This window comes from Ranitomeya variabilis, chromosome 4 (genome assembly GCF_051348905.1).
Source record: "Ranitomeya variabilis isolate aRanVar5 chromosome 4, aRanVar5.hap1, whole genome shotgun sequence".
Taxonomy (NCBI): domain Eukaryota; kingdom Metazoa; phylum Chordata; class Amphibia; order Anura; family Dendrobatidae; genus Ranitomeya; species Ranitomeya variabilis.
In genome coordinates this window covers 305,255,881-305,267,978 of record NC_135235.1, presented here as the reverse complement: position 1 = coordinate 305,267,978, position 12,098 = coordinate 305,255,881, and the positions used below count along the sequence as shown (strand labels likewise).

General features: G+C 41.6%; 1 protein-coding gene across 2 annotated transcripts in view; it reads left to right on the top strand.

Annotated features, from left to right (window-relative positions):
- Positions 1–12,098, top strand: part of TNFRSF25 (TNF receptor superfamily member 25) — a 111,663-nt gene that overhangs the window by 60,823 nt on the left and 38,742 nt on the right. For both annotated transcript variants that reach the window (XM_077257493.1, XM_077257494.1), the window contains exons 2-3: positions 3,071–3,263; positions 5,850–5,978. In XM_077257493.1, coding sequence (XP_077113608.1) covers positions 3,071–3,263; positions 5,850–5,978 — 322 coding nt within the window. The remainder of the gene's footprint in view (positions 1–3,070; positions 3,264–5,849; positions 5,979–12,098) is intronic.

Genomic DNA, 12,098 nt, shown 5'->3' with positions numbered 1-12,098 from the left:
ATCTCAGGTTGTCATGCCAACACTCCGGTGACCCGCGATCACGTGATGCGGGTCACCGGTGTGCGTATTTCCGGCCCGATGGCTGGAAGCGCAATTTAAATGCCGCTGTCAGACTTTGACAGCGGCATTTAACTGATTAATTGCCGTGGGTGGATCGCGATTCCACCCACGGCTATTGCGGGCACATGTCAGGTGTTCAAAACAGCTGACATGTCCCCGGAAAAATGTGGGCTCACCGCCGGAGTCCACATCAAAAGGAGGGACCCTGACATCGGCGTACTATTACGCCCGATGTTGATAAGGGGTTAAAAATGTTGCTGGATTGCATGTTTCAGACATAGAGTATTACATGTTCTTGGGTACATTTCATTGGTATATAACCCTCCAAAAACGTATTCAAAATTTTATAATTATTATATTAATCAGCCATAGACTATTCCGTGCTTTGTATTAAATTTTGTTGGTGTATAACTCTGAAAAAAACTTGTTCAAAATGTATCGGTATTATTTGCTCACCCATAGGGTATTGCATCTTCTTGGGTACATATAGTTGCTATATAAGCCTCCAGAAACTTATTCCAAAGTTATTGGTATCATAATGCTCATCCAGGGCCGGCGTCAGCACCCGGCGTACCCGGGCAAGTGCCGGGGCCCTGGCGAGACAGGGGGGCACATTCAGGGCCGGCGTTAGGGGCAGGCAGCTGCCAGTGCCTAGGGCCCCTTCTCCCCCAGGGGCCCTCAGCGGCACATCACGCAGCTGCTATAGGGCCCCTGTGAGGCAGGGGGGCCCGCCTGACGCAAGCGCCAACTCCCCCGCCGCCGCTTTGAACTTTACCGGTGTCTGCCGGTAAAGTTCAAAGCAAATGATGGAGGAGAGAGCGTCACCAGACGCTCCCTCTCCCATCATTCCCCACTCTGCCTCTGACACTGCGGGTGCGCGATGACATCATCGCGCACTCGCTGTGTGTCAGGCAGTGCAGCGGCAGCCGCCGATACCGGAGCGGGGAGGGAGCAGCATGGTGCGGGAACATTGAGAGGTGAGGAGTGTTTTTTTTTTTTAACTATAACAGTGAGTACTGGACTATGGGGCCTTTCTTGAGGGGAGGGGGGCTGTGCTGTATACTACATGTCTGTGCTATATACTACACGGCTGTTCTATATACTACATGGCTGTTCTATATACTACATGGCTGTGCTATATACTACGTGGGCTGTGCTATATACTATATGGGCTGTTATATGCTACGTGGGCTGTGCTATATACTACATGGCTGTTCTATATACTACGTGGGCCGTGTTATATACTATGTGGCTGTGCTATATACTATATGGGCTGTTATATGCTACGTGGACTGTGCTATATACTACGTGGCTGTGTTATATGCTACGTGGGCTGTTATATACTACATGGCTGTGTTATATGCTACATGGCTGTGCTATATACTACGTGGGCTGTGTTATATACTACATGGCTGTGTTATATGCGATCATGAATCGTGGTATGTGTTAAAGGGGGGGGCAAATTTAGACTCTTTCGCCCAGGGCCCTCAAAAACCTGGAGCCGGCCCTGTGCTCATCCATAGGGTATTTCATCTTCTTTGGCACATTTTGTTGGTATAAAAGCCTAAAAAAACTTATTCAACAATTTATCAGTATTATATTGATCACTCATAGACTATTCCGTGGTCTAGAGTACATTTTGTTGGTGTATAACCCTCCAAAAAAGTCTCCAAAAATGTAGGCTGTGTGCACACGTTGCAGATTTGGTGCGTTTTTGTTACTTTTTTCTGCTCGGATTTGTGACAAAACATGAAGCAAAACCTGATGGCAGCAAAGTGAATGAGAAACCTGATTTGTCATGCACACGTAAAGTATTCCTGACTTGCAGATTTGGTGCAGAAAATAATCTGCAGCATATCAGTTCTCTATGTGTTTTTGCCCTGTGTGTCTCACCATTGACTTCGCTCGAATCCATCAAAAATACAGGCAAAAATGCACCAAAATGCAAGTTTTTGCAGCTGCCTTTTTCCTGCCGAGAGATGCAGAAATGGTGCAGAAATTTTACCCAACGTGCGCACATACCCATATATATACTGTATTGATCACCCACAGACTATTCCGTGGTCTGGAGTACATTTCCTTGGTATATAACCCTCAAAAGTGCATAGCCTTTATGAGTCTAGGAGACCTATAGATCACAATTTTAACAGAATGTGTATGAGACCCTCCTTTATGTCTAATACAGGGTGTACGAGTCCCTAATTTTAGGAAGTCTTTGCTTCCTTTATAAATTTAACTGAAATTTCATATTTTTTAATTAAAAAAATAAATTTTTGGTTTACTTAAATTAGTTTTTTTTTTTTTTTTAATCCTTTTTCAATTTTGCCTTATATATAAGTCATTATACAGGAAAAAATGTTTAACATTTTTTTCCTGTAAAATGCAATTTCTTGCCGTTTTAGAAAGTTTTGTTGTCACTCCATAAAGTGGAGTAAAAGTGTGACCCCATTGTTTTTAACAATCAGAGATGCTTCTAGGGGTCTTCCCCATGCTGTTCTCCCTCCATTCAGCACTTTTCGCATCAATTTGAACGTTTTCACTGCCCTCAGACCTCTTTGTAGGGTCTGCCGGAAAATAGCCCGACTTTCCCAATGACGCCGATTAGACTCATTACTCGAAACAAGTGTACGAGTATTAGGAATTGCTCAGTTTGAGCAACGAGCACCCGAGCATTTTAGTGCTCGCTCATCCCTAATGAAGAAATATACAGCTCCCATTCAGGTCAATGTTGGATTTATAAATTACAGTAATGTGCACGTAGCTCCTCCCAGTGGTAGCCAAAATTATACGATTTATTAAGTTAGAAAAACAGTTTTGTCAAAGTTACTCATTATATATATATATATATATATATATATATATATATATATATATATATATATATATATATATATATATATATATATTCAACATTTAGGGCACTGCTAAAGTTGCACAATGGTTTCAGTAGAAAGAAATGGACGTCACCCAGATCTAAACTATTCTGTAGAACCTTCTATTTTTTTCCTAGGTTCACTTCACGGAATCTGTCGGTCATAGAAACACAAATACACTAGAGAAACGCAGCAAAACATTTAACTTCAGTAATGATGAAATAGAGCAACCATTCAAGAGATCCCGACGCTACAAGAGGTCAACCTGCGAAAGTAATGAAATGGGTTATGATGAAGGCAAAAAACACTGTTGTATGAAATGTCGTGAAGGTGAGCTCCCTGTCAGCAATATAGTAGTTATATTCTTGTACATATGGGGAAGTATTATAGTTGTTATATTCTTGTACATAGGAGCAGTATTATAGTAGTTATATTCTTGTACATAGGGGCTTTATTATAGTAGTTATATCAGAGGTGTCAAACTGCATTCCTCGAGGGCCGCAAACAGGTCATGTTTTCAGGATTTCCTTGTATTGCACAGGTGATAATTTAATCACCTGCACAGAATGATTCCAGCACCTTGTGGATTGCTAAGGAAATCTTGAAAACACTCATGGTTTGAGGCCCTCGAAGAATGCAGTTTGACACCCCTGAGTTATATTCTTGTACATAGGGGACAGTATTATAGTAGTTATATTCTTGTACATAGGGACAGTATTATAGTAGTTATATTCTTGTACATAGGGGCAGTATTTTAGTAGTTATATTCTTGTACATAGGGAGCAGTATTAAAGTAGTTATATTCTTGTACATAGGGGCAGTATTATAGTAGTTATATTCTTGTACATAGGGGCAGTATTATAGTAGTTATATTCTTGTACATAGGGGAAGTATTATAGTAGTTATATTCTTGTACATAGGGGCAGTATTATAGTAGTTATATTCTTGTACACAGGAGGAGTATTATAGTAGTTATATTCTTGTACACAGGAGGAGTATTATAGTAGTTATATTCTTGTACATAGGTGCAGTATTATAGTAGTTATATTCTTGTACAAAGGGGCAGCATTATAGTAGTTGTATTCTTGTATATATGGAGCAGTATTATATTTTTGTACATAGGTTTTATAGTGGTTATATTCCTGTATAAACACCTGATTATAATGGCCTATTGATATATATATGTAAGTAAACCATCATAATCAGCTATGTGTCACTTCTAGTTTTAAAGCCTAATACACCCTAACCAATCAAAGGGACTTTGTGGCATAGGCAACCGCTTTTAGGCCACGATCACACGTTCAGTATTCGGTCAGTATTTCACATCAGTATTTGTAAGTCAAAATCAGGAATGGAACAATCAGAGGAAAAGTATAACAGAAACCCGTCACCAATTGTGCATTTATCACCCACTCCTGATTTTGACTTACAAATATTGATGTAAAATACTGACCAAATACTGAATGTGTGAAGGTGGTGTAACTCCGATAGATACAGTACAAAGCAAATGTTTGGACACACCTCATTTAAAGATTTTTCTGTATTTTCATGACTATGAAAATTGTAAATTCACACTGAAGGCATCAAAACTATGAATTAACACATGTGGAATTATATACCACCGTGTCTTTGTGCGACGCAGAAAAGGTGAACGGATGGACTCTACATGCCTGGTTCCCACCGTGAAGCATGGAGGAGGAGGTGTGATGGTGTGGGGGTGCTTTGCTGGTGACACTGTTGGGGATTTATTCAAAATTGAAGGCATACTGAACCAGCATGGCTACCACAGCATCTTGCAGCGGCATGCTATTCCATCCGGTTTGCGTTTAGTTGGACCATCATTTATTTTTCAACAGGACAATGACACCAAAAACACCTCCAGGTTGTGTAAGGGCTGTTTGACCAAGAAGGAGAGTGATGGGGTGCTAGGCCAGATGACCTGGCCTCCACAGTCACCAGACCTGAACCCAATCGAGATGGTTTGGTGTGAGCTGGATCGTAGAGTGAAGGCAAAAGGGCCAACAATTGCTAAGCATCTCTGGGAACTCCTTCAAGATTGTGGAAGACCATTTCCGGTGACTACCTCTTGAAGCTCATCAAGAGAATGCCAAGAGAGTGCAAAGCAGTCATCAAAGCAAAAGGTGGCTACTTTGAAGAACCTAGAATATAAGACATATTTTCAGTTGTTTCACACTTTTTTGTTAACCCATTATCTACCAATGTCCTTTTTTTGGGACGCCTAATTTTTGGCTTCTAGCAACTAAGATTTTATAATTTTTATAAAAATGGGTTCAATTTTTTGTGTTGTGTTTGTAAAATGAATGTTTTAAAAATAGGAAAACATGTCATTGTCATTTTTAATTGAATATTGGGACACCCTTTTCTGAAAAATCCATAAAATGAAAATGTCTAATTTGGCAAGTAATGGGTTAAGTATATAATTTCACAAGTCTTAATTCATAGTTTTGATGCCTTCAGTGTGAATTTACAATTTTCATAGACATGAAAATACAGAACAATCTTTAAATGAGAAGGTGTGTCCAAACTTTTGCTCTGTACTGTATATGTTAGCAATGAGCTATTCCAGTTAGGGACACAATCAGGTGTTTTTGGGTGGTAACCCAACTTCTGGGTAAAAAAAAGCATCGCATGAAGGAGACGACAATTCACGGCTTTGGGCTGCACTAACCGAATTGAGGCATCAGCAATCATTATTGAGCTTTCACAGGAGTTTAGCCTTCACAACTCGCTCAGGGGTGCAGATTATCTAGATCTGTTTATAAAGGGATCACCCTATGGTCTGTTTCCCTACAGTGCTTATCTAGAAAGCGTTGCATAGTGCCCGTGACTTTCTGCTAATAATTCAGATTGCACTTTTGGGGTATTTCATATGTTGTTATATTTTTTGTCTTTCAGGAGAACATGTGGAGGAGCCATGCACCTCTCCTGGGCAATATCCTACCTGTAAACCCTGTGAGGAGGGAACATTTCTTGCATTCAGCAACTATGTTCGTAAGTGCAAACGATGCACCAGTTGTCCTCCAGGTAAAGTGCACATTGCAATACTAAGTATTAGGCTGGAGTCACACACAACGCATAAATAATCGGTCCGTTTTACACGGCCGAGATACGCAGAAATGTTCATGAACAGTGATCCATATTCAATGCGAGGATGCAATTTTTTTCTCCAAAAAATATCCATGTGTCATCCGTATGGCATCCGTACGGCGAGATTTTGTCGCCGGCTTGCAAAATGGACATATAGTGGATCCATGGGCTCAAATATTCGTGTATATATATACATATCCACAAGTCGAAGGAAAAAGTTAGCAGCACTCACCGATCTTCTAGGTAAACTTTTATTCAATCACGATAAAATCTTCACGGCTTGGGGGTGTGTAAGGAACAGAGTGTGCAGGTCCGGACGACGGCCGTTTCGTGCCGATCTGGCGCTTCTACGGGTCAGATCCGTAGAAACGCCAGATCAACGCGAAACGGCCGTCGTCCGGACTTGCACACTCTGTTCCTTACACACCCCCGAGCCTTGAAGATTTTATCGTGATTGAATAAAAGTTTACCTGTTTTAGAAGATCGGTGAGTGCTGCTTACTTTTCTCTTCGATTTGTGGATTGCATCTTCATGTTTTTTCGGCTAAGCACCCGTGATCGAGTGGCAAGCTTCAGCTAGAGGTTGGCGTGTCCGGCTTTCTAACAGAGAGTTTGGTGGTGCGGTCAACTCTTCTCTTTTTGTTTGACATATATACACTCACCGGCCACTTTATTAGGTACACCTGTCCAACTTCTTGTTAACACTTAATTTCTAATCAGCCAATCACATGGCGGCAACTCAGTGCATTTAGGCATGTAGACATGGTCAAGACAATCTCCTGCAGTTCAAACCAAGCATCAGTATGGGGAAGAAAGGTGATTTGAGTGCCTTTGAACGTGGCATGGTTGTTGGTGCCAGAAGGGCTGGTCTGAGTATTTCAGAAACTGCTGATCTACTGGGATTTTCACGCACAACCATCTCTAGGGTTTACAGAGAATGGCCCGAAAAAGAAAAAAAATCCAGTGAGCGGCAGTTCTGTGGGCGGAAATGCCTTGTTGATGCCAGAGGTCAGAGGAGAATGGGCAGACTGGTTCGAGCTGATAGAAAGGCAACAGTGACTCCAATCGCCACCCGTTACAACCAAGGTAGGCCTAAGAGCATCTCTGAACGCACAGTGCGTCGAACTTTGAGGCAGATGGGCTACAGCAGCAGAAGACCACACCGGGTACCACTCCTTTCAGCTAAGAACAGGAAACTGAGGCTACAATTTGCACAAGCTCATCAAAATTGGACAGTAGAAGATTGGAAAAACGTTGCTTGGTCTGATGAGTCTCGATTTCTGCTGCGACATTCGGATGGTAGGGTCAGAATTTGGCATAAACAACATGAAAGCATGGATCCATCCTGCCTTGTATGGAGCATCTTTGGGATGTGCAGCCGACAAATCTGCGGCAACTGTGTGATGCCATCATGTCAATATGGACCAAAATCTCTGAGGAATGCTTCCAGCACCTTGTTGAATCTATGCCACGAAGAATTGAGGCAGTTCTGAAGGCAAAAGGGGTCCAACCCGTTACTAGCACGGTGTACCTAATAAAGTGGCCGGTGAGTGTATATATATATATATATATATATATTATATATGTGTTAGTGAGACACATATATATACAGTACAGACCAAAAGTTTGGACTCACCTTCTCATTTAAAGATTTTTCTGTATTTTCATGACTATGAAAATTGTAAATTCACACTGAAGGCATCAAGACTATGAATTAACACATGTGGAATTATATACTTAACAATAAAGTGTGAAACAACTGAAACTATGTCTTATATTCTAGGTTCTTCAAAGTAGCCACCTTTTGCTTTGATGACTGCTTTGCACACTCTTGGCATTCTCTTGCTTCAAGAGGTAGTCACCGGAAATGGTCTTCCAACAATCTTGAAGGAGTTCCCAGAGATGCTTAGCACTTGTTGGCCCTTTTGCCTTCACTCTACGATCCAGCTCACCCCAAACCATCTCGATTGGGTTCAGGTCTGGTGACTGTGGAGGCCAGGTCATCTGGCGTAGCATCCCATCACTCTCCTTCTTGGTCAAACAGCCCTTACACAACCTGGAGGTGTTTTTGGTGTCATTGTCCTGTTGAAAAATAAATGATGGTCCAACTAAACGCAAACCGGATGGAATAGCATGCCGCTGCAAGATGCTGTAGTAGCCATGCTGGTTCAGTATGCCTTCAATTTTGAATAAATCCCCAACAGTGTCACCAGCAAAGCACCCCCACACCATCACACCTCCTCCTCCATGCTTCACGGTGGGAACCAGGCATGTAGAGTCCATCCGTTCAACTTTTCTGCATTGCACAAAGACACGGTGGTTGGAACCAAAGATCTCAAATTTGGACTCATCAGACCAAAGCACAGATTTCCACTGGTCTAATGTCCATTCCTTGTGTTCTTTAGCCAAAACAGGTCTCTTCTGCTTGTTGCCTGTCCTTAGCAGTGGTTTCCTAGCAGCTATTTTACCATGAAGGCCTGCTGCACAAAGTCTCCTCTTAACAGTTGTTGTAGAGATGTGTCTGCTGCTAGAACTCTGTGTGGCATTGACCTTGTCTCTAATCTGAGCTGCTGTTAACCTGCGATTTCTGAGGCTGTTGACTTGGATAAACTTATCCTCAGAAGCAGAGGTGACTCTTGGTCTTCCTTTCCTGGAGCGGTCCTCATGTGAGCCAGTTTCTTTGTAGCGCTTGATGGTTTTTGCAACTGTACTTGGGGACACTTTCAAAGTTTTCCTAATTTTTCGGACTGACTGACCTTCATTTCTTAAAATAATGATGGCCACTCATTTCTCTTTACTTAGCTGCTTTTTTCTTGCCATAATGCAAATTCTAACAGTCTATTCAGTAGGACTATCAGCTGTGTATCCACCAGACTTCTGCTCAACACATCTGATGGTCCCAACCCCATTAATAATGCAATAAATCCCACTTATTAAACCTGACAGGGCACACCTGTGAAGTGATAACCATTTCCGGTGACTACCTCTTGAAGCTCATCAAGAGAATACCAAGAGTGTGCAAAGCAGTCATCAAAGCAAAATGTGGCTACTTTGAAGAATCTAGAATATAAGACATATTTTCAGTTGTTTCACACTTTTTTGTTAAGTATATAATTCCACATGTGTTAATTCATAGTTTTGATGCCTTCAGTGTGAATTTACAATTTTCATAGTCATGAAAATACAGAAAAATCTTTAAATGAGAAGGTGTGTCCAAACTTTTGGTCTGTACTATATATATATATATTTATATTTCATACAGAGCTAGTTAGCATAAAAGCCGGTAATTCAATTGCCAGCTTTTGCTAAGTCCTTACCGAACCCGACAGGATATGAGACATGGTTTACATACAGTAAACTATTGCATATCCATGATATTTTTACATATCCCTCACTCATAATGTTAGTATTGTGTGCGTGCAAAATTTGGGTGCTGTAGGTATTAAAATAGAGGGTTAAATCACGGAAAAAACTGGCGTGGGCTCCGGCGCAATTTTCTCCTTCAGAGTGGGAAAGCCAGTGACTGAGCGCAGATATTAATAGCCTACAGAGGGACCATGGTTATTGGCCCCTCTGGCTAAAAACATCTTGCCCCCAGCCACCCCAGAAAAGGCACATCTGTAAAGATGCGCCTATTCTGGCACTTAGCCTCTCTCTTCCCACTCCCCTGTTGCGGTGGGATATGGGGTAATAAAGGGTTAATGTCACATTGCTATTGTAAGGTGACATTAAGCCTGGTTAATGATGGAGAGGTGTCAATGAGACACCTTTCCATTATTAATCCAATAGTAGGGAAGGGTTAAAAAAACACACACACATTAAGAATAAAGTATTTTAATGAATGAAAGAAAGACACAGGTTTTAAAATCTTTATTGTACGCTCATTCCAACTGAAGACCCTCGTTCTCCTGGAAAAAATGCAAAATATAAAACAACAATATCCCATACCTGTCCGCCTACAGTCATGTCCCATGATGTGAATCCATCTGAAGGGGTGAAATACAGTTGCAACCAGGAGTGGTGCTAATGCTGCCGCTCCCGGCTGTAAAACACTGGGGAATGAATGAAATGAAGATAACGGAGCTTCGGAATATTTTCCCACTCTACAGTTCATATAAGTTTATGCCACCAGGGGGCGGAGCTTCGGTGACAGCACCGCTGGTCAGCAAAGCTCCGTTACCTTCATTTCATTCATTCCCCAGTGTTTTACAGCCGGGAGCAGCAGCATTAGCACCGCTTCTGGTTGTAACTGTATTTAACCCCTTCAGATGGATTTACATAATGGGACATTACTGTACAGCGGACAGGTATGGGATATTGTTTTTTTTTAATTTTGCATTTTTTCCAGGAGAACGAGGGTCTTCAGTTGGATTGAGCGTACAATAAAGATTTTAAAACCTGTGTCTTTCTTTCTTTCATTAAAATACTTTATTCTTAATGTGTGTGTGTTTTTTTTAAACCCTTTCCTACTATTGGATTAATAATGGATAGGTGTCTCATTGACACCTCTCCATCATTAACCAGGCTTAATGTCACCTTACAATAGCAAGGTGACATTAACCCCTTATTACCCCATATCCTACAGCTACTGGGGACTGGGAAGAGAGAGGCTAAGTGCCAGAATAGGCGCATCTTACAGATGTGCCTTTTCTGGGGTGGCTGGGTGCAGATGTTTTTAGCCGGGGGGGGGGGGGGCAATAACCATGGTCCCTCTCTAGGCTATTAATATCTGTCCTCAGTCACTGGCTTTCCCTCTCTGGCGAAGAAAATTGCGCCGGAGCCCACGCCAGTTTTTTACGTGATTTAACCCTTTATTTTAACACCTAGAGCTCCCAAATTTTGCACACACACACTTCTAACATTATTAGTGAGGGATATGTAAAAATATAATGGATATGAAATGGTTTACTGTATGTAAACCATGTCTCATATCCTGTTGGGTTTGGTAAGGACTTAGCAAAAGCCGGCAATTGAATTACCGGCTTTTATGCTATCTAGCTCTGTATGAAATATAAATAATGTGTGTCAATGACATATATATATATATATATATATATATATATATATATATATATATATATATATATATATATATATATATATATATATATATATATATATACCTATACTATGTGTAGACATTTATTTTATCTATTCTATTTTAACATGTCAGTGTGATTTTACTGTACACCGCACTGAATTGCCAGCTTTTCTATAGAACACCGATGCGTATTTCTCGCAAGTCACACTGATGTTCCGTGTTTTCATCACCTCAGCTGAATGATTTACAGCTATTAGCCAGGGTGAGTACATGTGGGGGTTGCCTGGTTGCTAGGGAATCCTCACATGTGATCAGGTTGGCTAATAGCTGTAAATCCTTCAGCTGAGGCGATGTAATCTCCGAACACTAACAAATACTCGGAGATCACTCGAGCGTCCTCGGAAAAACCCGAGCAACGAGTACACTCGCTCATCACTAGAGCTGACCCATAGATTAACAATGGTCCGAGTGCTATGCGATTTTTTATCGCATAGCACTCGTCCGTATTACTGTCTAGTTTGACTCCGGCCTAAGGCCGAGGTCACACTTGCTAGTGCAATGAGAGAAACTCGGCTCAATACCAGGCACTGCCACCGGCGGTTCGGACAGGAGCGTTCAGCTGCATAGAAATACATGAAGCTGCATGCTCCGGTCCCGAGTGCTGGCGGCAGTGCTGGGTATTGATGCAAGAGACTCACGCGAGTTTCTCGCATTGTGTGACCCTGGCCTCATAGGGGAAATCAAATTCCCAATCTGCAGACGGACCTGTATCTTGTTGATGGGGAAAGCACCAGCCAGAAATGTGACTTTCCTGTTATCACTCACTCTGCTGCCATGATTGCTGGTGCTGGAGCCTCTGCTTGCACATCTGTTATATATTAGGAAGTTTCTTATAGTGCAATTCCCTACAATGTTCTCTTTTTTTCCATAAACATATTAATGACATATACAGTCATGAAAAAAACTAAGCACACCCCCTTTGAATTGTATGGTTTTATGACTCGGGTAAAGCCTTTT